Genomic DNA, 26896 nt, shown 5'->3' with positions numbered 1-26896 from the left:
GTGCCAGCTGAAGCGTCCTGTGTCTGGCCGACTGTTTAAGGGTTTAGTGCAGGGGTAGGCAACCTTGACTCTTTTATGACTCGTGGACTTCAACTCCCAGAATTCCTCAGCCAGTATGGGGAACTGTGGCCCCTTTATGACTCGTGGACTTCAACTCCCAGAATTCCTCAGCCAGTATGGGGAACTGTGGCCCCTTTATGACTCGTGGACTTCAACTCCCAGAATTCCTGAGCCAGCATGGCTCAGCTTGGAAACCTCTCCCTTTCCCCTCAGCATGGCTAGCTCAGGAATTCTGGGAGTTGAAGTCCACGAGTCATAAAAGAGCCAAGGTTGCCTACCCCTGGTTTAATGTAAAGATTTGGGTCTATTACAGAAAGTCCTCACCTTACCACCGCAATTGAGCCCAAGATCTCCGTTGCTAAGTGAGATGTTTGTTAAGTGAGTTTTGCCCCATTTTAAGATCTTCCTTGCCACCGTTCTTAAGTGAATCACTGCATATTGTTAAGTTAGTAGCACGGTTGTTAAGCGAATCGGGTTCCCTCACCGACTTTGCTTGTCAGAATGTTGCAAAAGGGGCCCTGGGACTCTGCAAGCGTCATAAATATGAGTCAGTTGCCAGTGTCTGAACTTTGATCACATGACCGTGGGGGAATGCCACAAGGGTTGTAACTGTGAACAAGGGTTGTTAATTCACTTTTTTCAGTGCCGTCGCAACTTTGGACAGTCACTAAATGAACTGTTATAAGTCAAGGACTATCTGTATTCCAAAACAGCATGGGGATATATTTTCCAATGGTATAATTGCTTGCCCAATTGTAATCGTAGGGAGACTCTTTAACATACGTTGCTAATAAAACCGCATCGTGTGCCCAAAAGAAAACAGGAGTTTTAGCTGATAAATAAGTAGTTACTCTTTATCCCATATATGTATATTGTGGTGCCGTTTGGCTCGATGCAAATAAAAGCTGTGAAGAGCTGCCAAGAAACAGGCATGCCTTAGATGGGATATCCACTAAATGATTACTTAGAAAGCTGCCTTACAAGAAACAAGATAATTTCCTTAATCTATTTCAATCTTCTTTGAATACTCTCGCTTGCTATCTGGTCTTCAGAATAAAAATGGTGATCTGGGTTAGATCTGGATTTCTCCGGCCTGGATGACGGTTGAGCCCTAATAAAAAAAAATCTGGTATTCTCCTTCTTCTTCTCTCTCTCTCTGCTATGAAACACAAAGCATCCCAATTAACACAATGATGGAAAATGATGGGTGGATTCACATACAGATAATCTTTGATTTACAACAGTTCATGCAGTGACCATTCGAACTTACAACGGTACTGGAAAAAACGACTTACGACTGTTTTTCCCACTTACGACTATTGCTGCCACCTCCACGTTCACGTGATCGAAATTCGGCTGCTTGGCAACTGGTTCATATTTATGACCGTTGCAGTGTCCCAGGGTCAGGTTATCCCCTTTTGCGACCTTCTGACAAGCAAAGTCAATGGGGGACGCCAGATTCACTTAACGACCGTGTGACTAACTTAACAACTGCAGCGATTCACTTAAGAACAGTGGCGAGAAAGGTTGTAAAATGGGTCCAAATTCACTTTAAGAACTGTCTCACTTAGCAACAGAAATTTGGGGCTCAACTGTGGTCGTAAGTCGAGGACTTCCTGTACAGTCACCAAGAGTCAGACACAACTAAATGGTTAAAAATAACCACAATGCTCCCTCTTGGGCTTCTTAATGGCCCTTATTTTCTTTGGAATCCAGCCATATTTCTTTTTTTTTTTAAGAGAGGAGAAAGAGGGGAAGGCCCAGCATGGCTACGGATAAAACAAAGTTTATCTGAGTTTTGATAATTTCTGGAAGACTTTATTTCAGTTGCAGTTTATTTCACACTGGCCCCAGCTTGGACTGCAATATATATATATATTGCAGGCTCGCCTTAGGGAATATAATGTTCCGTGCAGCCTGGCTATAAATTATGCAACCGTGTCACCAAAGGAATTTGTTTAAAGAACAGAGAAAATTGATAGCTGTGCAATCTCGCCAGCCGATCTGTCTTCAGCCCTGCATTCCTTCTCTTTCGCAGCAGCTTCTCTTTTAGCCTGTCTCAGCCTGCATGCCTGATGGATCTCCGGGGCGTATAAATTTGGGTGAGCAGTGAAAGGTCCCCTCCCTCACCAGCTGCTGCCTTCCCCACCTATAACAGAGAAAGGCAATCAACAGCCAAAATAATCTTTGGGCCTAGTAAATTATGACCGGCTGGGATCCCGTCTCCTCAAAATATGTGATCTTTAGCATCTGGAGAAAAGCCTTTTTTTTTTTTTTTGGTGTTTTCCCAAGCTCTTTTTTTTTCTTCCTTCCGGTCTCCGAATTTTTCATACTTGGAAACCCTGGCTCTGGCCAGGGTGATAATTCAAATGCACAGAAAGATCATATAATTATATCTCATTGACTGGGAACCCCCGTCATATTAGATTTTGGATTAATGCAGGGTGATGGGGGGGAGGGGAAACAGGAAGGCCTGGAGGAACGTTGTCCATGGGGTCGTGATGGGTCGGACACTTCGCAACTAACAACAACAAAGGTGACCCTGCTTATTGTCTCTTGTGAGCCACAGATTATGGCTTTGTATGAGATCTATCCTGCTAATTGTGAATTATTCAGCCAACTGTGATTAAAATAAACTAAGGGCTAGGACAGTACAGATAGTCCTCGACTTATGACCACAATTTTGAGCCCAAAATTTCTGTTGCTAAGTGAGACATTTGTTTAAGTGACTTTTTTGCTCCATTTTACGACCTTTCTTGCCACAGTTGTTAAGTGAATCACTGAAGTTGTTAAGTTAGGAACATGGTGGTTAAGTGAATCCGGCTTCCCCATTGACTTTGCTTGTCAGAATTGTCGTAAAAGAGGATCACCTGACCCCGGGATGCTGCAACCGTCGTAAGTATGAGTCAGTTGCCAAGCGGCTGAATTTTAATCATGTGACCGTGGCGATGCTGCAATGGTTGTTAAGTGTGAAAAAAATGGTCATGAGTCACTTTTTGGGCTCAGTTGTGATTGTGAGTTGAGAACTACCTTTATATTATACCCATGATCAAACTTCTGGGCCCCCGTAATACCTTGCCACCCAAATTACGGAAATATGACTGCAGAAAATGGGCTGCTAATTAGTCTACAAAAAAGAAAAAAATGTCTTAAAATTCTACTAGAAATCAGGGGTAGGCAACCTTGGCTCTTTTATGACTTGTGGACGTCAACTCCCAGAATTCCTGAGCCAGCCATGCTGAGGGGAAAGGGAGAAGTTTCCAAGCTGAGCCATGCTGGCTCAGGAATTCTGGGAGTTGAAGTCCACGAGTCATAAAGCGGCCTAGGCCTAGGCCAGCGGTAGGTAACCTTGGCTCTTTTATGACTCGTGGACTTCAATTCCCAGAATTCCTGAGCTAGCCACGCTGAGGGGAAAGGGAGAGGTTTTCAAGCTGAGCCATGCTGGCTCAGGAATTCTGGGAGGTGAAGTCCACGAGTCATAAAAAGAGCCACGGTTGCCTTATACCCCTGTACTAGATCTACTGGAGCTTCAGAAAACACACCTTTGCAAATAAAAAAGGAAGTTACAAGATTAACGAACAATGAGGAACTTGTAAAATGTGTTCTGTATCTGTACGTACCTGGCACATTTTATCTGCTGAGGGAGATGACCTGGATCGGACGTGCATGGTCATAGGCTGGTTTTCTGTCCTATCCAGCAGGTCTTCTGCAGAAGCTGATTTCCCAGGCTTCTTGATGAGCCGTGTTTTTTTCTCCAGGATCTGGTGGACGGGGTGTGCTTGGGTGCAAAGGTCAAGATCCGTCTGAGTACTTTTCGTAAGCTCGGGATTAACTCGATGATCTGGGCGGCCATCTGCTTTCAGCCAAGTGGGGGTGGAGCTCTTGCTGCTACTGTGATTCGGGTGGCCCGCCATCTTGCTCTCAAATTCAATGGGATTAAAGCAACCATGAAGCCCGGGCAGAGGAGAATAAACGTGCCCCATTCTAGAGGCCCATTCTAGAGACTCCCTAGTATGAAAGAGACTCTGGTCTTGAAGTGAATTCATGCTAGAAGCCGGTGACAAGGACTGACTATCTTGGCCACTGCTTTGCCGGCATGGGGTCTGCGATCCTTCCCTTTCTTGGGAAGCCGAAGAGGGGCGTTTCCCAATTTTGCGCTTAATGTAATCTGCCAGGGCGTTTTGCTGCAGCTGCTTCAGCTCCGGCCTGGAAAGGTTGATGGTGGAACAAGTTTTGTTCTCCTTCTCAAAGATCTTGCGCCGGTCAGCCACGGTGCTCTCTGCAAAGATAAACTGGAGCATCTTCTTCTGAAGCGAGGACGGCGAGAGGTCATTATCCGACACACCTATTTCATTCATCTTCTCCGGTTCAGAATAAGACCTCTTTTTCTGTTCAGCAGTTAGCCGCTTCCTTCCCCCGATACGGTGCACGTGCAGAGGCCCTGGAAGACCTTCTTTATTGGTAGGATCCATCTTTATCTCTGTCGGCGTGATGCTATGCCTCTCCTTTGGGGTATGTGGCGAGGCTGTTGTGCTCCTCATCCCTGTGTGGGCTGAAGCTGGTCTTGGAGTACTTCTCTGAACCTCCTTCCCCAAGGCAGGACTAATGTTTAGGTCTTTGCGCCTGAATGAGGTGGCCTTCAAAACTTTTGACTGAGCATCCTTAATGCTATTCCTGTAAGTCCTGTTAAGGGGGGCATCCCGCTGTGAGCTGTGCGGTTCCTTGGCACTGACTTTCTGTAAGATTTCTCTTTCGGGTTCATCCAACAACTGGAATGTACTTCTGCTCCTCTGCAGTTGCCCAGATTTTTTGTGTGACTCCTTGCCAGAGCACCCTTGGTGGTAGGTGCTCTGCTGATCTGGCGGTGCTACCAAAGCCGCTGCTGTTACCCTCTGTTGCTCAGCTGAATACCGGTTGACCTTTTCTGGTTTGCTGGTACTTCTTTCGTTTGGGTAGAGCACATTTGGGTACAGGTCTGAGTTGTTTGTGCTGGCCGGCCTGCCATGTTCATCCAGAAACTGACCATACTCTTGAGAGTTATGTCTACGTCGGCTATCTTCAACGCTGGACTTCTTTGATCCAGAATTTTGGCTCAAGCTATTTGCACTCTGTGGCCGCTGATGACCTTGTTCCCGTCGCTCTATCTTGCTGACCTTCTCCAGCACAGAACATCGGTTCTTCCTAGACTCCTTTTTCCCAGACCAGGGGGGCTGAAAGCTGTTGTTGCTGCAAGATCGGAACTGGTCAGCTCTGAAATCGGAGGCCTTTGGGAGCAACGGAGAGGAAGGCTCCTCATAATTTGGTTCCTTGCCATGGTTGTAATCAGCATTTGAAATTGCATCTCGGTGATCTTCTGTGGCACGCCATTCTCTGTCCTGCCAATATTCCGGCACCTGCTCTTTACCATTCTTTTCTTCCTGGTTGGCATAGTTAACCAAATGCCACTTGGCACCCGGGCAACTCCTACATGCTTGCACCTCCTTCAAATCCATGGGGTTTTGAAGCTGAGTACTCTCTGGGATATTTTGCAAGGAAGAGAATAGGTACTGCTTCGCCTTATTGGGATTCCACTGATTTTGTGCGGTGGGATCGCAATCATTTCTCGGCAGGTTCGCATTCCGATCCTCTTGCTGGTCTTCTGGACAGTATGCCTTTGATGGGCAGCTGGCTTTGCTCTCAGCCATTGCATCTCGTAGGTGGAATGACCAAGGCTGAAAAGCATGGTTCAAGTATTGGGCATCATTTGCACTTTCTTGGATGCTGGGTTGTGCTATGTAGGTGGGCTCTGCTTCCTCCTCCTGTCTCGGAGAGATTGGGTAGGCTTGAGGATGGGTCCTATATAAGATGACTTTCGAAGTCTCATTGTCCATCTTTTTTTTTCCTGCTCCGGATGGTCCACATTCGGGATGGTAGAAGACGGTTGCCTTGCTTGGAATGCTTTGGTTTCCATTCTCATCCATGACAGGAAGTGGCTTGCAGGGAACAGCCTTTTCATAGGAAGCTGAAAAAGAAGCAGGAGGCGGAGCATGGCCACTCTCTTTGGCAAGTGCTGGATACACCAACCCGCTGTTGTTCGCAGAAGGGTGAGGAACCTGGGCAAAATGTGGTTCGGGAGAAGGAACGGGGTAAACCCCAGTAGGTAGCAGTGGCTGTCCTGGTTGAGCAGCTTGAGGGTAACCTTGTTTTGGCTTCATGGTAGGGCTGCCCTCTGGACTCCTCTCCATCACAGTGTGGAGTTGTCCTTCTAGGAATGCCGGTTTTGAGAGCTGACCCGGAGGAGGCGTGCCCTGGCCTAGGAGAAGCCAAGCATTTTTGGGATGGGTCCTCAAGGCCTTTCTTTGCTCATGACTAGACCAAGAGCTAGGCCTGTCATGGTGCCTGATTGCTGTGTAGCTGTCACTTCGGGCAGGTGGCATGGGAGGCCCTTTTGCGTACTGGTTCTCGTTGTCCAACGAATTCCGTGTCTGTGGGCTTTTGTGATGGCCATGTGGCCTGCTGGCGCTGTAACCTTTAGGGTGGGCCTCACCACTGGGTACGAGAGCAGAAGACTTCACTTCATATTCCTCTGAAACTCCTCTCTGGGCATTGTAGACCGTCTTAATGTACCTGATGTCTGCCTGCCTCATGCCGCCTTCTTGCAGCCTGGCCCGAGAATGCACGTTCTCCATAGAATAGGACCTCTCCTTGCAGAAGGGAGGGAGTTGATATTCGGGGGTGCTGGAGCTCGTGGAGAAAGAGCTGTAAGCAGAATCCCTCTTGTTGTGAAGGTGAGCAAGCTGGTCAATGCTACTGGTGGACTTGGCCGGCGAAAGATGGCAGGAAGGATGGGTGTATCCCGCAGGCAGATGATCCAAACTCTCCATGCTTCCCCTGGAACTGTACTGGTCGGGACTTCTTCTTAAAAAGCCATGGTCGAAGTTGGAGAGATCGTTGGTGGAGGAACTGAAGACAGGAGCCAGTGAGAAAGACAGACGTACAAACACAGAAGGGAACACTGGTTAGCGTGGATATGCAAGCGAGAGAGAGAGAGAGAGAGAGTTGAATGGATTTATAAAGGGACAGAGGGATATGTTTAGTTTACAGAGGAGGGATGAAAAACCCATATTTGGGCTTTGTGCTGTTCTTAGTGTGCAGTCATCCTGGTTTCTTAGAAAGAATGATTTTCACATTGCAACACATGTCTCTTATTTATCACTGTAAAGGGAGGGGAAAAAATAGATGGAGAAATTCTCCAGATGAGGAGGAAGAAGACTTTGCAAGGAAATGCATGTGAGTCAGCTACACCCATGAAATTCATCACAAGCATCCTAAACATCACCAAAATATTCAGCCATCATTAGAAGAAAGGAAGATCGGGAGAAGAGGAGGATGGGGGAGAGAGAAATCTGTCCTTCTTTTCTAAGTCTTTCTCCTCCCCTCCTGCTGACAGCCTTCAGGAAACTCCAAGTATACTGGAGATTTTTCTGTGCTTTGTGAAATTAAACAGGCATCATGGGAAAGAAGGCAACAAGGAATGGATGCGGAAACAGAAGCAAAAAGTTGGCCAACGTCAATAATTTCAGGAAGTCATCAACCAAGGTTGTCCCAGAGGACACCCAGTCAAAAAGGTAGCGAACAGAATTACAACATCTCTTCTCAAGAAGGCTAGGGTAGTCCCTCATCAAATCCACACAAACTATTGTCATTGCTACTGTGAACAGACCTGGATTTGTCAATCCAGCCACCCACAAAAAGGTGTTCTTTTCAAATGTGTTGGCCTGGGAATTCTTGGCACTGAAGTCCAAGATGAGGGCTTTAAGTTAAGAAGACTGCTATGGTAGCCCTCAACTTACGACAATTCATTTAGTGACAGTTCGAAATTACAATGGCACTGAAAAAAGTGACTTATGACTGTTTTTCACACTTACAACTGTTGTGGCATCCCCGTGGTCATGGATCAAATTAGTTTAGCAATTGATTCATATTTACGACAGTTGCAGGGTCCCGGGGTCCCTGCAACTGTGACTTTTGTGCCTTTCTGATAAGCAAAGTCAATAGGGAAGCCAGATTCACCTAACAACCGTGTTCCTAATTTAACAACTGATTCACTTAACTCTAACTCTACTTTAAACTGGTAAAGCGAAAAAGGGCCATTTTTGTGCTAATTGGTTCAATGATAAATATAGATTTAGGAAAACCTGGGTTTAAGTATCTGCATCATGTGACACACTACTTAAAAACCACTGGAGGTTTTTAAGACGAGATTGGACAACCATTTGTCTGCAATGGTATGGAGTTTCCTGCCTGAGCAGAGGGTTGGACTAGATGACCTCCAAGGTCCCTTCCAACTCTGTTATTCTGTTCTTCCATTACTAATAGATTAAATCATTACTGGAAACATCATGACACATGAGTATGTAATAAGGACCTTTTCTGGCAAACTTCAAGAAATTTTGCACTGCTTTGTTAAGGACTGCAGAAAGATGAAATTAGACTGGTCTAAGTTGGACTAAAGTAGACTAACACAAACTTTTCTGAACTGGACTGAAGTGCTATCCGTAATCTTAAATTCTTGCCTAGTCTGATCTCAGTAAATTCTAGAGGCAGGAGAGAATCAACTCAGTGCCTTATTTTCAATTTCATTCCCCCCCCCACCCTTATCTACCATATTCAGAAGATCCTCTCTCGTTCCGGAAGAAGACTATTATATGGGAATTAGTATTACTACTTTCAAAGAATTGTCATGAATACAAAACATGAAAAATGTTCTAGAGCGCTAATTCCTAAGCTACAAACAGGGCCCATTTAATCTGATAAGCTGTCAAGGAAAAAAAAATGAATGCATTATTAAAAATCACACAAAAAGGTTCTGTTCAGTGTTTACTAAGGAGTTGAAGACAGTTATGGAGATGACCTTGACAAATGAATCCAGAAATTGTTAGGGAAGCACCAGGTGCTGAATAAATAATGTGAATATTTTAAATCTAGGGAAATAGGAGATTACTACAAAGTGGCCCCACCCCCACCCCACTCCTGGATTTTAAGAGCATTAGAAGAGAAGACACCAACAGACCTGAACAATTCTGCTACTGTAGCCTATCTCAGTAAAATATAATTCCAGTCTCTCTGTGAACTCTTGTTTCCTGACCTGGTCTACCTTGAAGGGCTGGCATCAATAGCATAATAAAGAGTCAAAAATCAACAAGAGAAGAGAGAAGACTGCAGGTTTAATCCCAACCTCCAGGTATGGTTGAAAAAAAAATGCCAATAACAACAAAATGCTTATACAGGTCAGTTATAGGAGAAGGATAGGCAGAGCCTAGAGGTGGAGTCAAGAGAGGAATCAACCTGGAGTCATTACATTCCCATAAAATGTCTAATCCCAATCCCTATTAAATCCTGTTAATTCTTATTTAGAATCAATTTAGTGTTGACTGTTTGTGGACTAGATTTTTGCATATATGCGCAGGACTAATATGCCTGGAACTTAATGTACGGTCTCCATTCTGAGCTGTCAACAAGAGGCTGGAAGGACTAATGGCCCAAGTTTTATCATAGTTCCAAGCTGCAATTGAACGTAACTTTGATTTGATCTTTCAAGGCTTCCTAATGAGACATAGCAAAATATTCCAGCCTCAGAGGAATTGCTCTGAGTGGTGTTAAGCCGTCTTCTAATTTGCAGTGACAAAGCCTAAAACACGTAAGAACTGCATATAACTATATATAACAGTTATCATGGAAAAAATTATAAACAGTAGAGGCAAACCATACCTAGCTTTTAGAAATTGAGGAGACATCGCTTACAAAAGAACAAGAAATACAGTGCAAAAGGCAAGAAAATATTAAAGACAGGCAATTTGAACATGAAGGTAATGTATTACCCTTCAGGTTAGTAACTGTTCATATAAAAATAGACTAACAAATTCAAAGCAGGTTGAATTTATAATATACTTTTTATGAATGTCTCCGGCTCCCTATGCTCTCTAAATATTTTGTTCTCAAATCTTTGAAACCTCCTTTGTTGATTTTTATAATGTGGGATATGGGGATCTTAATAGTATGAAGCAGGAACTCTTGGCTTCAGACTGTGGCCTGTTTTTGTTAAGTTATTTAATTTAATAGCTGGAACAGTAAAGTGTATCACACAGTTGTAGCTGATTGGTTGGAGAGTGCAGGCTTTCTACAGAGTGAGGCAATCTACATTATGATTGGTTGCTGGGTAAGAAGGAGTTTCCTTTTTCCCCTCCTTTTTCTTCTGAGGGCTCTGTAGGCTGTTCTGTGATTTACTTCATGATTTACCTCATGATATACTGATGGGCCTGACTATCTTGTTTGCTGTAAATCAATCATTCCTGTACACTCCCTTATTCCCTCCTTCAGTATATTGCATCCATATACATGTTTCCCATACTTGCATGAGATTTCTTTGGTTCAGAAGCCGATTACAAAAAGCAAGAAAGCAACAGTTAGACTAAACAATTTCCATTTGTTCCAGAACCTTTCAATATAAAACTACAAGTTCATGTCAGCTGTCTCTGACTCCAGTTGGACACCGGCTGCACAATTCCCTGACAGTTTTGACGAATCACTTAGGACTGTGGTACTCAAGATAATCAGACTCTTTAGTTAAAAGATGTCTGAATTGGCGGACAAATGGAGATTTCTGAATAGCCAAAGCCTAGCACAAATACTGAAAGCCTGTTTGGTACAGTGGTTAAAGCACTGTCTGTCGGAACCATGACACCAGGCCAGAAACCAGAAGTCTATGAGATCTTCTCTTGCCTTAACCACAAAACCAGTGGGTGAACCTGGATCATTAAGTGTAATTCACGGTCAAAAATGTTGCCATGAAAACTGCTGGGATTGGTTTGGACAATTGCCAGGGTCAAGACTGATCTGAAGGCACCCACCTTCACCTTGTAAGAATAAATAATGTCGAACATTCAGGCTACAAGCCAAACATCTTTCTTCAAATAATGTCTATGATGCATCGAAAGACCGCTTAACTCAAGAGCAGGACAGGATGTGTAACATGTAGTTCTCTCTCTTTTGCTTTCCCTCAGGATCTGCTGCTTCACTCTGTCGAATGCTACCATTACCTTCTGCTTAATCCAACTAAATTTAAGTCTTTATTCAAAATAAATCTCTTAAGGGTGACTTTTGGTTTCAGTCCTAACAACTGACTTTCAGGAAATGTTAGATCCAAATTAATATATGATTGTTATCTCTGGGTTATCCACCTCTCCAGCTTTGAAGGGAGCAGTTGCCATTTCAAAAATGAAGTCTTTTCTCTAGCAACTCTTTCCATGGGTGGGTTCTGAGCTAATGTTGATTTTTTTCCATCATCAGTTACAGGGAAGAAAAAAGCTTGGATACAAAGGAAAACAGGAAGAAATGGAACAACTTATTTAACCAGGGACCAAAAGGGAGAAATGCGGTGAGCCATAAAGAAACCAAGATGATAAAAGAGAGATTGAAGAGAATTGTTTTGTGGGAACTAGCCATTCTTTTGTTTAAGGGCCACTTTCTCCACTGTTTTTTTCATCTGTTGACATTTTAAACAGATGGGGAACCTCAACTGGGTGACTCTTGGCTAATGACTCTCTCTCAGCCTGACCCTATTTCACAGGGTTATTATTGTGGGGAAAATAGGAAAAGGAAGATGTGCTAGATATGTTTGCTACCTTGAGTAATAATAATTAAGGTGGGATACAGATAGATAGATAGATAGACAGACAGACAGGATGCCATTGAATTTTGGTGTCGGAGAAGACTCCCGAGAACACTGAGAACATCCAAGAAAAGAAACAAATGGATCATTGAACAAATCATCCCAAAGTTCTCATCCAAGGCACAAATGATGGACAAAGTTCTAATGCTGGAAAAGTTGGAAAGAAAGAGAAGAAGAGGACAACCAGAAGCAGGATGGATGGACTCAATTACAGTGATAAAGAGTGCACCACTAAGAGATTTGAAAGAACAGGTGGTGGACAGATTGTCATGGAGAAAAATTATCCATGTGGCTGCTAGAAGTAAAAAAAAAACAAAACAATATCTGAAGGGCAGTAAAGATTTACTGAAGCTTGCATACCAGGAAGGTTTATTGATTACTGGAGAGACCAAAGTGGCCTACAAAAAAGCAATAGCAATAGCACTTAGACTTATATACCGCTCCAGTGTGCTTTACAGCACTCTCTAAGCGATTTACAGAGTCAGCATATTGTCCCCAACAATCTAGGTCCTCATTTTACCGACCTCGGAAGGATGGAAGGCTGAGTCAACCTAGAGCCTGTTAGGATTGAACTGCAGGCTGTGGGCAGACTTAGCCTGCAATGCTGCATTCTAACCACTGCGCCACCACGAAAGACCAAAGGAAGAACAGAAAAAAGACATGGGAAGACAAAGTATTACATGGGCAATACATACACACACACACACACAGAGGCAGGGAAAATACATAATAACAAGACCTGGCAATGGCTAAGAGCAGGAAAGCTGAAGAAAGTGACCAAGGGGCTAATTGACATATCACTCCATTTAGGGGCTGATCTGTGATCAAGATGTTGCAGGATTTACCTTGGATGGTAGGCTTGGTGCCAAGGACTGCTTATCGTCCCCTGAGATACTTGCATCATACTGAGATCGGCTGGGGTGTCTGAGAACTTGGCTGATTGCCAGGAGTGTGATCTGCCCACCGGATCACTTTGCCTGCAAAGAGACAGAATGGCTAACATTATTAGAGTTGTCTATTTGCTCAGATACCCTACTATGTATAGCACAATCGCAATTGTTATTCAGCATTTACCTTGTGCCAAAATGTGACACTGTCCAGAATTTAAACATGCTACAATCTCTGTTCTCTGATTTTTTAAATTGCATTCTATTCTTCTACATGTCAAGAATGAAAAGATCACCTTCCTGGAAAACCAATTATTTGTTTAACTGCGGCTGGATGTTCTAATTGTGAAGATCTGAATACTAAGCAAACACAATACTGTATATGCTGTTCATTTCATCTTCCATTTTGGCAGCTGCAATTTATCAATGTTAAGAGCAATGAGACCAATTCAAATTCAAAAATAAGTCCGGCTGTTACCTGTGAACGGCTAAGAGTGCTATAAATTAAGCAGTTCATAGAAGATCCAGAGTACAGAACAACAGAGGTATTGCAGTGAAACTTATACAATCTAATTTTTGTCTCCATGCTAGGTTAATTAGATAATTTCAATTAGAAGCAAATCCATGAAAAATGTAGCAGATGATTTCTGCAGAATTCATGTAATTTATGGATAGGTCCATGTCTTGCTGGGCCTACCAATAGTAGACTAACAATAACAGAGGTGGAAGGGATCTTGGAGGTCTTCTAGTCCAACCCCCTGCCCAGGCAGGAAACCCTAAACCATTCCAGACAAATGGCTGTCCAGTCTCTTCTTAAAAACTTGCAGTGTTGGAGCACCCACAATTTATGAAGGCAAGTCAATCTCTTCTTAAAAACTTCCAGTTATAGAGAACCTTGGTAGCCTGTTCTGCTTATATAAAAATCTTATCGGAAAGTTTTTTTCCCCTTTTATTTCTAGGTAGGTGCAACTTATATAGGCAATCCTTGACTTACAACCATTCATTTAGTGACCGTTTGAAGTTATAACGGCATTGAAAAAGTGACATGATTTTTTTTTCACACGACTGTTGCAGCATCCCCATGGTCACATGATCAAAATTGGGGCGCTTGAGAAGTGACGTGTATTTATGACGGTTGCAGTGTCCCAGGGTTACGTGATCCCCTATTGCAGCCTTCTGACAAGCAAAGTCAATGGGGAAGCCAGATTCACTTAACAACTGTGTTCCTAATTTAACAACAGCAGTGGTTCACTTAACAACTGTGACAAGAAAAGTTGTAAAATGGGACAAAATTCACTTAACTGTCTTGCTTAGGCTCAACTGTGCTTCCAAGCTGAGGACTAGCTGTATTCATTATTTCTGATTTGCATATTACCAGATGCCAAAGACATTGGCGGATTTCCTACAGTGATGCGATCCGCCAAATCTACTGTGACACAGCTGGGTGAATAATTCAAGAATTCCACAAGCGTCTGTCTAAAAATATTTCCCATCATCAAAAATAGATACACTCTCCTCTTTGGAGAAGCTGAATATGTACAACATAAATGTGGAAAATTGCATGAAGTCATGGATACATTCGAGAAAGATTCATGCAAAAATGACTAGTGGAGAAAAGTTATTTATAACCACTGCAACATTGCTTATGTATATTTTTGGAGGGGGATGGAGGGGGGGAACCTGATGGAATAGATTAATACTTGATTGCATACCCTCCTGACCCCAGATTGGATTTAAATGGAGCTGCCCATCACTATTACAATACACGCAAGAAAATGAACCGATAAGTAATACTTCATAATCTCTGTGCTGGTAGTTGTAGCTTATGTCATGCTGGTAAGATAAATGCTACCTATCCATATTCTCTCATCTTTAGATAAATTAAAGACATAAGCACTCTTGTTTGGCTCTGCATCCGATCATCCTTGCCAGAGGAGAAAAATGAGCATACGGGTTTACAAAAATAGAACAGCTCCCAGTTTTAGAAGAGGATTTTCTCCACGTTCGATTAATAGAAAGGACATACAGGTGTAGCCCTTGACTTACAACTCTTCATTTAGTGACTGTCCGAAGTTAGAGAGGCCACTGAATAAAGTTGAAATCCACAAGTCATCAAGGTTAGACACATCTGTTCTGGCTGGCTAGGGCAGTAGTGGCGAACCTATGGCACGTGTGCCAGAGGGGGCACTCAGAGCCCTCTCTGCGCGCCTTGCTCTTTGGCTAAGTTTTTGCAGGAAAAAGCCATTTCTCAAGCCCCTTCCTAGCCAAAACAAGCCTCTGGAGCAAGTGCACTGTTTTCAGCTTTGAATTATATCAAACCTGACACCAGAAACAGACTAACAGATGACCTGAGTGCTGCATGTGTTGCTCTCAAACTTACAAAGTATAAGCCAAGGTTAGACAAATTATCAGCATGCATACAACAGCAAAAATCACATTAATTGTTCAAAAGCATGCCAAATGCAAACTTTTACCTTTCAGTAAAAAGTTGTTTGTTATCACTGAAAGCTTTATCATTATATTTTTCTTTTAAGACAAAAGATGTTTTAATCTATGAGTTGTTTTTTCTAAACTAACACCTCAGTATTCAGACTAAATTGCCATGTTGGCACTTTGCGATACATAAGTGGGTTTTGGGTTGCAGTTTGGGCACTCAGTCTCTAAAAGGTTTGCCATCACTGGGCTAGGGAATTGTGAGAGTTGAAGTCCACAGGCTTAAAGTCACCAAGTTTGGCTATATCTGCTCTGGCTGGCTGGCTGGAGAATTCTGGGAGTTGAAGTCAACAGAACTTAAAAGTGCCAAGGTTGGACACCCCCGCTCTAGAAAGCCAAAAAAGAAGCAAACCTCCCAGATGTACATAAACATCCAACTTTCTTCAGGGCCAAAAGAATTTGATTCTTCCTTTACACCCGGCAATTTTTTCCCATTTGGCATTTCATCATTTTCACAGGCAGTCCTCATCTTAGAACAGTTTGTTTAACAGTTTGTTTAACCATTTTTCACACTATTGCAGCGTCCTCATGGTCATTCGGATGCTTTGCAACTGGTTCATTTTATGATGGTTGCAGTGTTCTAAGGTCATGTGATACGGTGAGTTCTACTCCCGCCTTAGGCATGAAAGCCAGATGGGTGACTTTGGGCCAATCACCAGGAGACAGGGAGCTCTACTCCCGCCTTAGGCATGAAAGCCAGATGGGTGACTTTGGGCCAATCACCAGGAGACGGGGAGCTCTACTCCCGCCTTAGGCATGAAAGCCAGATGAGTGACTTTGGGCCAATCATCGAGAGATGGTGAGTTCTACTCCTGCCTTAGCATGAAAGCCAGATGGGTGACTCTGGGCCAGTTCCTTTCTCTCAGCTCAACACATCTTTACAGGATTGTTCTGGGGTAAATAGGAGGAGGAAGGAGTATTAAACATGCTCGCTGCCTTGTTACTTATAAAATAATATAGTTCGAATGAAAATCTAATAAATAAAATCAGTTTACCTGTTTGGGAATCCCTTAACCCATTTGTCCTCAAAATAAAATAAAATAAAATAAATAAATTAAATAAAATAATAAAATAAATAAAATAAAATAAATAATAAAATAAAATAATAAATAAAATAATAAAATAAGATAAAATAAAATAAATAAAATAAAAATAATAAAAAATAATAAAATAAAATAATAACTAAAAATAATAAAATAAAATAAAGTAAAGTAAAGTAAAGTAAAGTAATATAATATAATATAATATAATATAATGCAACCTTGACAACTTAACTGGCTGAGGAATTCTGGGAGCTGAAGTCCACAAGTCTTAAAGTTGTCAAGGTTGCAGACCCCTGGAGTATAGTATAGTATAGTATAGTATAGTATAGTATAGTATAGTATAGTATAGTATAGTATAGTATAGTATAGCATAGCACAGCACAGCATAACACAACACAACATAACATAAGGAGCTTGGGTTCTAATACAGGAAGGACTGCAGTCTCTTTTCATTTTTATTTTCTGTGGCTGGCTTGGCATTATGGGGTGTGTTATGAAACTAGCAGGCAAATTGGGAGTACAGTTTGGCCTTGAAATAGTAGCTACCAGGAGGGATTTGTGAAACCTGCAACTTGACTGTTGTGGGGAAAGAAGGATAAGGATGAAGCTGAGGCTCATTTTTTCCGGTTGCAACTGAAGCAAAGCAGCAAAGACAGGAGACTCTCCAATCTGGAGGTCCTGCTTTTTTAATGACAGGTCAGTTGCCAGTAGGATTTAATTCTGGCTGAAAGCCCTGGCCTGACAGACATCATGGATTGTAATTTTGATTCTGAATTTAATTCAGATCTTATAGCCCTATTTTTGACCTGCTTCCATGTTCCAGAGCTAGTTAGTACAGGTAGTCTTCAACTTATAGCCATTTGTTGAGTGATCCTTCGAAGTTACAGTGGCACTGGAAAAAGTGACATGATCAGGTTTTACACTTACAACAGTTGTAAGCATTCCCACGGTCATGTGATCAAAATTCGGGTGCTTGGTAACTGGCATGTTTTTATAACGGTTGCTCTGTCCCAGGGTCATGTGATTCCCATTTGCAACCTTCCCAGCTGGCTTCTGACAAGCAAAGACAATGGGGGAAGCCCAGATTCGCTTAAGGACTGTATGATTCACTTAACAACTGCAGTGGTTTGCTTAACAACTATGGTAAAAAGGTCGCAAAATGGGGCAAAACTCAGAAATATTGGACTCAACTGTGGTCGTAAGTCGAGGACTATCTGTATATTGCTATGGATTCTGGAGCAAGATCACTTAAATCAGGGGTTCTCAACCTTGGCAACTTTAAGACTTGTGGACTTCAATTCCCAGAATTCCTCAGCCAGCTTTGCTTTGCTGGGGAATTCTGGGAGTTGAAGTCCACAAGTCTTAAAGTTGCCAAGGTTGAGAACCCCTGACTTAAATCATCATTTTCCCTCTGGTTATGAGGATAATTTCTGACTCGCCACCCAAAAAGTCTATATTGTGTCATTTAATATGTTCACAATGAATGCTACTTCCCCCAAAGCAAAACATAAGAAATATTTTCAATTTCCTCTTATTTTTCTATCTAATGCTTCAGCAATGCTTTGGAAATTTAATCAAAAGCATCAGTTTCTGGAAGAGTTTTCTACTGGATTCTAAGGTACAGTTGTTGGACCTGAGGTAAAAATGTGACACTTTCAGTACTGGCCCTGTGTTTAATAGTCTTATGACCTTCAATCACAACGGAAAGAAAAATCCACAAATACTTCTAATTCCTACCTTTCATTTCTTGCATTCTTTTCAGAATTATCTTTTGGATAATAATAGTTAAAACATCAAAGGGATTTAAAAGTGTTATAAATACATGTGTAGGAATACTGTGCAAATGAAATAGAGAGAGGGAGACAGAGAGAGAGAGAAAGAAGGGGGGGAGAGATTGAGAGAGAGGGAGAAAAAAGGTAAGATGGAGAGGGAGAGAGAGAAGGAGAGAAAAAGAGAGGGAGAGAAGAAGAGAGAGGGGGAAAGAAAGAAGACGGGGAGAGAGAGAGAGGGAGAAGGAAAGGGAGCATATTGTTTCTAAGGAAAAACAGAACCAAAAGGAAGTTTCCTTCAATCATTATTAAAATGAAACTCTATCCCCCAGGCTACATCTACACAAAAGGCAGCAAATTTCTCTTTGACAGAAAACTCACACAGTAATATAGAATATTGCTATATTAGATATTTGTTCTACTTGAATATTCTAAAATGCCTATTGCCCCGTGTGAACCTTAAAATAATCAAGAAATGGCCACAAGTAAAACTCAAACTCTCAGTTGGGTAGTTATTTTTGTCTTTTCTAATGTCAATTGCAAATTAAACTGTGTCTGCAAAAAACCCCACAATCCAGTATTTGACAGGTCAGAGTTCCCCAATGTTTCCGGCTCTGCAGACTGGCAGAGGGAGGGAGAAGGGATGGCTCTGCGCAAGTGGCCGGCAAGTGTGCACAGCTCCTTTTGTGCGAGCAGCGTGCACGCACGCCTGTTCACTTAAATGGAGCCCTCGCATACGTACACACCCACTGCTCATGCAAGTGACGATGTGCATGTGCGCACATGCTCGTCAGCTGTTTCCGTGACCTAGTTGCAAACCTCTCACAGCCCAGTAGTGAGCTGTAGCCCACAGGTTGGGGACCCCCATGATAGATTACCTATGATTACCTAGGTTTTTCAATCTTTCTTTCTTTCTTTCTTTCTTTCTTTCTTTCTTTCTTTCTTTCTTTCTTTCTTTCTTTCTTTCTTTCTGAGACTTATATACTGTTTTAAGTGCAAGCACTCTCTAAGCGGTGTATACCAGTAAGCAATGTATATATATATATATATTTACATTGGCCCCCAAAATCTGGGTCCTCATTTTACCTACCCCGGAAGGATGGAAGGCTGAGTCAACCTTGAGCCGGTGAGATTTGAACCGCTGACCTGCTGAACACAGTCAGCTAAAGTGGCCTGCAGTACTGCACTCTAACTGCTGCGCCACCTTGGCTCTTTTCACCCATTGTACCACTTTTAGGATATGGCAATATCCGAGTACCACCAGTCACCTAGCAAGGTGTCAAAAACTTGATGACCAAAAAAAAAAAGAAAAAAAGTGATGAAGTACAGGTAATCCTCGACTTACAATAGTTCGCTTAGTGAGTGTTCGAAGTTACAGTGGCACTGAAAAAAATGCCCCCCAAGCCACATCCAAGCAAGACACCTGCCTGCCCGCCTGGCAGCGCTCTTCCTCCTGTCCGAGGTTTTCATTGTTGTGAGCATTTCTGTTGAGGATTGGCAGCGGGGGTGGGGTAGGGGTGTTTGGTTTTTATTCCCCCCATCTGCTGGGTGGTTGCAGCAGGTTTTGGTCACTTCACATGACCCTGGGACACTGACCGTCATAAATATGAATCAGTTGCCAAACATCTGAATCTTAATCACAAAACCCTGGAGATGCTGCAACATTCCAGCTGATCGGCGCTTCTTCTGGGCTCAGAAGCGCCAGGATCAGCGCCGAGCTCCAGCTGGAGCCTGGTGCTGATCCTGATGCTTCTGCTGAGCCCTGACAGCCCTGCAGCTCCAGTCATCTCTCTCTCAGGCTTGTGTGGTGCTGCCACCGGTTCAGCTCATTCCCCTCCCCGTTACCACTTTTCTAGGATGGTCGCGTACCACCTGCCAGGTGCCAATGTACCACAGGTAGTTAAAAAGCCTTGACCTATGACACTCAAGGCGAGCACAGAAAAAGAAAGGTTGTAAAATGGGGCAAAACTTACTTAACAACTGCCTTGCTTAGCAATGGAAATTTGGGGCTATCCACATTCCCTTTCCTGTTTCAGGGATCAGTTCTGGTACGGTGTTTGGAAAATCTGCTTTTGAGCTCTTCTAATGCTCGTGAAGTAAAAGCAAGGGAAGAGGAAAAAATAACTTCTGAACACCTTGTGACAGGAAAGAACTCCAATCGCAGAGACTGGATGTTCTGGTCGCACCTGCCAACAGGTTAAGACACGGGAAAGAAAAATGCAGGAGAATCAGAGAAAGAAAACAAAAGCCAGACCAGGATATCCTGCACTGGATAGGAGGCCTAGAAATCAGGAATGCCATGTGCTATTTACCTTTTGACTTTAAAACTCTCCCTTAGCAAAAAAAAAAAAAAAAAAAGCCCCAGCAACTATTTAAAATAAAGATATCTGCTTGATGTACCAAACGTTAAGCCCATGTCGGGTGTTTTTGTCACTGAGGTGATTTTGAAGCTTTCTTTCCAGTACATTCCATCCAAGACACAGCCTACAATGCAGTTTGAAAAGCCCAGGCCTCTTTAGGAGTTAAGTGACAGGAATCTTTGGAAGCGAGTTCAGACCCCTTTCAAATAATGTACATCTTTGAATTAAGGCATCAGAACTGGATTATTATTTCATAGCTCCCAGATTAAAGTCAACTATTGTTTCTTTGAAAGGGTGAGGGGGGAAGGGAAGACAGAAAAAGGGGAAAGAAGGAAATGAAAAGCAGAAAGAAGAATTAAGAGAAGGGAATGCGGGAAAGGAAGGGAAGGGAAGGAAACTGGAGCAAAGGGAAGGAAAAAGAAAAAAGAAGGGAAGGGAAATAGAAAAAAGGAATGGAAAAGGAAAAAGGGAAAAGAGAACGAATGAAAGGAAAGGAAGGGAGAAAGGAAAGGAAAGGAAAGGAAAAGGAAACATAGGGGGAAAAAAAAGAACCAGGTGGTTCTTTTTTAATGATTTGATCTTTGTTAGGAACATTAGTCACTGCATCTCTCTGAGTTTCTTTCTACCTGTCCTTTCACCAAGAGAAGCACCATCTATGACCAGCATGTTCTCTGGTTCCATGTTTGCTCCTTCTCTCTCCGGCACTCAGCACAGCGGAGAAAGATCTTACAGGAATTACCGGTGCAAGACCAACATTTTGCTAATTACATCCTCCTCTTTCTGAGTAGATGGATCTCGATAGCACGGTGTCATCTGAGGTCAACAGGACAGGAAAGATTAATATAATCTCCTTCCTAATCAGATTGAGCTAGTCCACAGGTACAATAGCACAGATCGGGGCTTGGCTTCCTTTCCAAGAGGCTTAGAGTCTGGACGTTTCTCATTAATTTCTGGTTTAAATTAATTTCTTTTGCCTCTGGGTCTGGCTCCATTGGTTTTTAGAAACCGTTTTCAGTCAACCTGGCTAACGAGAGCTGACAGCACATTCTAGACCAGGGGTCTTCAAACTTGGCCCTTTTATGACTTGTGGACTTCAACTCCCAGAATTCCTCAGCCAGCATGCCTGGCTGAGGAATTCTGGGAGTTGGAAGTCCACAAGTCATAAAAGGGCCAAGTTTGAAGACCCCTGGTCTAGACTTTAGGTCTCCCTTTGATCCATTAGAGTTTGAAAAAGCCAGGAATCATCTTGAGCCGAGTATTTGGGTTACAGATTTCCAAATCAGTTTCAATCCAGCCTCCAAATCCATGTGGTTTTTTTTTTTTTTCATTTTTCAAATGGGCAAGTGTCTCCATCCCCTCTTTGTTAGCCTTCACCTTGGCCAGGTTGAACATGCTACTCTTTCCAGCCTGTAGGGCCTTATAAAAATATCCTTCCTCAGCAGCATACATGAGGCCCATGTGGAGATGGTTTTGCGGTGTCCCTCAGCCTTTGGCACCTTTGTGACTCTCTTGGTGGTTGGCTCAAAGTCATCCAGTCATTTTACATGCCTAAGGCAGGTCTAGAACTCACAGTCTCCTGGTGGTTGGCCCAAAATCACCCAGCTGGTTTTGATGTTTAAGGCAGGACTAGAACTCACCATCTCTAGGTGGATGGCTCAAAGTCACCCTGCCATTTTACATGCCTAAGGCAGGACTAGAACTCACAGTCACCTGGTGGTTGGCCCAAGGTCACCCAGCTGGTTTTTATGCCTAAGGCAGGACTAGAACTCACCATCTCTTGGTGATTGGCCCAAAGTCATCCAGATGTTTTTCATGCCTAAGACGCGACTAGAATTCCCAGTCTCCTGGTGGCTGGCCCAAAGTCACCCTGTTGGTTTTCATGCCAAAGGTGAGACTAGAATACATTGTCTCCTGGTTTCTAGAGGAGAACCTTTACCACTAGGCCAGGGGTAGGCAACCTTGGCTCTTTTATGACTCGTGGACTTCAACTCCCAGAATTCCTGAGCCAGCCATGCTGAGGAGAAAGGGAGAGGTTTCCAAGCTGAGCCATGCTGGCTCAGGAATTCTGGGAGTTGAAGTCCACGAGTCATAAAAGAGCCAAGGTTGCCTACCCCTGCACTAGACCAAAAAAACTCAACAATTCTCTCGCTTAGTAACAGAAACTTTGGGCTCAGTTGTGGTTGTAAGTCAAGGACAACCTGTAAATAAACATCCTACAAAACTATATACCACCCAGAAGTCACCTTGAGAGTGTGATGAATAATACCTAAATCTGACAAACAAACAAACAAACAAATCTGTCCTGCCAATTGGAGGCTTTCTAATCTGAATCTTTCTTTCTTTCAGATCCAAATTTTGTGAAAACTGTGTCCAGCAAAGACAGAAAGGAAACAAGAGACCCCCCCCCCCTTTGTCTTCTGGCATAACAGGGTCTTTATTCTGCAGAATTAACTTTGTGCTCACCTGTTCTTCAAACGCAGCTTAACTTCATTCAACCACGATGTTTTGCCAGACTGCGAGTCGGACTTGAGACCCTCTGGATTGGGAGGCTGGGCGGTGTTGGTGGCCGAATGGCCCTCTGCTGCCAAGGTATCTCTGCAGGCCCAAAAGCAAAGTGAAGGTTTGAGACCCTGCTCCTACGGCGATCGAGATAAAACACCTCTTTGGAGTCCAACACATTAGCGTAGTTCCAGTACTTGGCTACTAAAGCTTTTCCGTTCCGTGTTTCAGCCTGACATTCTCTTGGACTGGCTGACAGTCCATGTTGGTACCCATCTAGGATATTGAGACTGAAACTGCTTGAATTGGTAGCCAGTAGGACTTAAGTTAGAGGAACTGTATCTCGATATATTTGAAAGTTAAGAGATTAAAAAATGCCATCACAACACAATTATAAATAATGTGTATTTTAAAAAATTACTTTAGTAAGAATATGGATGGATGGATGGATGGATATCCTCTCTCTCTCTCTCTCTCTCTCTCTCTCTCTCTCTCTCTCATACACAGAGATTTATCACAAGATATAAAATTATCTAAAACCAACTTGATCCATGGGATTCAGAATAAAATTCAAGTTTTTATTCCCAAACAAATGTACTTTAAAGCAGAGTTGTGCTTTCTTTCTTTTTTTCTTTCTTTCTTTCTTTCTTTCTTTCTTTCTTTCTTTCTTTTTCTTTCTTTCTCTCTCTTTCTTTCTCTTTCTTTTTCTCTTCCTTCTTTTCCTTGTTCCTCTCTTTCTCTTTCTCTCTCTCTCTGACTCTCCACTTAGTCCATTACTATCTGCTATAACAAACAGTTTACAAACAGAAATTGCAAACTAACTCAACGTTTATATATTATTATAAAAATAACAAGTTTTACCTGCCTTTTGCCTATGTTACACTGAAAACTGTAAATTAAATTCTACATAAGTATTACACATCACAGCTATTATAGCTGTTGGAGAGATGGTGGGATGTTTCTCTAACGCACTTCATATGAATTTAAAATAAAAGTCTCTGATGCTTGCATTATTTGTTCAGTTAATAATTTCTCCATCGTATCACCTGTATTTACAAGCAGATTATCAGAATTTATCACATGTTTTTCTCCCAATTGCATGCATGTGGTTGGCGCAATTAAGTCTTCATTAAATATGCCGTGAGAAAGGAGACATCTGAATTCCAATGTCAATGTTATTATTTTATTTTTGCTTTCTTCAATCTGAAAGATCAATAAATCAAAGAACGACTGAAAATCTGTTCGGTTTATGGAGAGCCAGAAAGCCACAACTACGTACACAACCAAAACAAGATTGCAAGAGAAGGTGTTTTTTTTTTAAGTGATCCGTTGTAGAATCAAATCAAGGAAGTCAGTATTATTAAAGCTGAAATTAAGACTAACTATTATTTATCACTTATATTTTCCTTCAAAACAACTCCATTTTCCATACTTGGAATACTGCATCCAATTTTGGTTGCCACAATATAAAAAAACATGTTGAGACTCTGGAAAGAGTGCAGAGAAGAGCAACAAAGAGGATCAGGGGACTGTAGGCTAAAACATATGAAGAACGGTGGCAGGAATTGGGTATGTCTAGTTTAATGAAGAAAAGGACAAGGGGTGACATGATAGCTGTCTTCCAGTATCTCAGGGGCTGCCACAAAAAAGAGGAGGCTCAACTTATTCTCCAAAGGACTTGAAGGCAGGACAAAAAACAATGGATGGAAACTCATCAAGGAGAGAACCAACCTAGAATTAAGGAGAAATTTCCTGACAGTGAGAACAATTAATCAGTGGAAGGGCTTTGCCTCCAGAAGTTGTGGAAAGTCCATCACTGGAAGTTTTCAAGAAGAAACTGGATTGCCTGGATAGCTGAATTGGACATTCAGTTATGAGGCAACGGACATTCCCCCATAGACGTTTTGTATATAATTATGTGGATTGCATGTATATGTTTACTTGTCTTCTGTCATGTTCTCATCATACGCTAAATAAATAATAAGAGCCATTCCCAGACCCAATCTGAACTTCCTTCATTCCATATTAGTGAGACTAATTCTTTGCCCATAGACCAGACATGTCAAACACAAGGCCTGGGGGCTGGATGCGGCCCGCAAAGTGGTTTCATGTGGCCCGCGAAGCCATCCTGGAAACAGTGAGGGAACGGCCCCTGCTGCCTTGGCCCTGGCAATTTTGTGGTGGCCATCTTGGCATTGCCCCGGTGGACCATGCCTTGGCACTTGCCCGGTCCCACCCCCTTCTGCCAGAGACCCTCAGATCTGTCCCACTCCTGCCCAGGCCCCCACAGGCACCCTTGACGCGAACGATGTAGAACTGACCATGCCCACCCAGTAGGCCACACCCACTCCATCCACACCCACCCAGTAGGCTGCACCCACCCTGGCCACACCCAGCCCCCCCCAGGGCAACCGCAATGCTGATGTGGCCCTCAGTGAAATTGAGTTTGACACCCCTGCCATAGACGATCCTCTTAAGAATCCAACTTTCTGATCTTGGAGAAAGAAGAAATCAAATACTGTGAGAAAAGAAAATGTTCTAAGCTTCTCCTGCTGTCAAGTCTGGATCGGGCAGAAAAAAGAGCATGTCGTATATTTGGTAGGTTGGGAGCTTAAGATGGTTTGGATGGCTGAGATTCCATTGCCATGAAGGACACCTCTGCTCTGAGTGTTCACCACCCCCTTTGTCGTCCCCCCCTCGCTGCAAGAATGTTAAGCCCCAGCATTGCTTACCCCCGAAGCCTTACAAGAATACTTTCACCTTCAATTTCGGCATCTGAACAATATTCTGGCACTCCAGATCTTCTGTCACCTGCTTACCCCGTCCATTAAATCCCACCCCGCTTTTCGCTCCATACTTGGCCATACTCTACCAGCTGTTCTTGGATCTACATGGTGCAAAGAAGGAATGTTTCTTCTTAGCTACCAAGGAGGCAATGAACGTAAGCAGAAAAGTTAAGACGCATTTCCTCAAGAAGAGAATATTTGTAGCTGTGGGGTCCTTGGTGTTGTCTAAGCTTGGAGATCCCAAAGGTGCTTTTTTCATGAGGCAACTGGATTTTCTTGGTTTTCCTTGAAGACATTTCACTTCTCGTCCAAGAAGCTTCTTCAGCTCTAACTGGAGGGTGGGGAAATGGAAGGATTTATACCCCTTGCTGACAGCTGGTCATTTGCATTCTTTTACAGAGTCGATAAGACCACACGGAGGTTTATCGGTGTCCTCAGGGTTACCTGAGTAGTGCAAATGGGTGTGGAGCCTTCTTGGAACTGTTGAACTACTAAGGGGACAACACAGATAAGCCTCCACGGGCATCAACAACTCGGTAAAAGAATGCAAATAAACATCTGTCTGCCAGGAATATAAATCCTTCCATTCCCCATCATCCAGTCAGATCTGAAGAAGCTTCTTGGATGAGAAGCGAAACGTTTTCAGAGAAAAACAAGAAAGTCCAGTTGCTTCTTGAAAAAGCACCTTTGGGACAACCATGACCTGGATAACTGAGAATCTCCACAGACATGAGGTTTTCTCGCAGACATTTCATACCAAACTATATAACATAATAGGTGCTAGAAGCCACCTAACACTGATGATGTTACCTAGTATGGTAATAAAACATCTGCAAGAAAACTCATCAAGCTCAGAGAACACCTAGGACCCTACACATTTCCTCAACCTAGCACTTCCACGTGTGTTGGCTACCTTGGGTCAAGTCTAGTCCAGTGCATTAGGGGCTTGGAGAAGCCTGGATGAGGTCAAAGAGTTGGCTATGACCTGGGAATCTCCACTTCCAATCTTAGTCAACACCATGAAATCATGAGAACTTAGCTTGGACCACAAGAGAATGGCATTCCATTTTTCTGCTCAGCTTTAAAATGAAAACGAACACCTTTCAGCAAATATAAGCCTAATCTACTTACTTCACAAGGCATTGAGAGGATAGAAAAGGATAATCTCCTACAACCCATGAAGAAAGGGCGAGATGTCCACATATGAGCACGCATCAGTATTTCCCAACTCCATGCAGGAATTTTGCACGGATTAGTGTGATATAATGTTAATATGAGGCAGGGCTCTA

The 26896-nt window shown here is 42.9% G+C and overlaps 1 protein-coding gene across 1 annotated transcript in view; it reads right to left on the bottom strand.

Annotated features, from left to right (window-relative positions):
• The window catches only part of SHROOM3 (shroom family member 3), a 77557-nt gene that overhangs the window by 17919 nt on the left and 32742 nt on the right, over positions 1-26896 (bottom strand). The window contains exons 2-4 of the mRNA XM_039368125.1: positions 22786-22917; positions 12616-12747; positions 3681-7002 (exon numbers count right to left, since the gene is read on the bottom strand). Coding sequence (XP_039224059.1) covers positions 3681-7002; positions 12616-12674 — 3381 coding nt within the window. The 5' untranslated portion in view covers positions 12675-12747; positions 22786-22917. The remainder of the gene's footprint in view (positions 1-3680; positions 7003-12615; positions 12748-22785; positions 22918-26896) is intronic.

Source organism: Crotalus tigris, unplaced genomic scaffold (genome assembly GCF_016545835.1).
Source record: "Crotalus tigris isolate CLP2741 ecotype Arizona unplaced genomic scaffold, ASM1654583v1 scf7180000020638.432655, whole genome shotgun sequence".
Classification (NCBI taxonomy): domain Eukaryota; kingdom Metazoa; phylum Chordata; class Lepidosauria; order Squamata; family Viperidae; genus Crotalus; species Crotalus tigris.
This window is presented reverse-complemented; position numbering and strand designations above follow the sequence as displayed.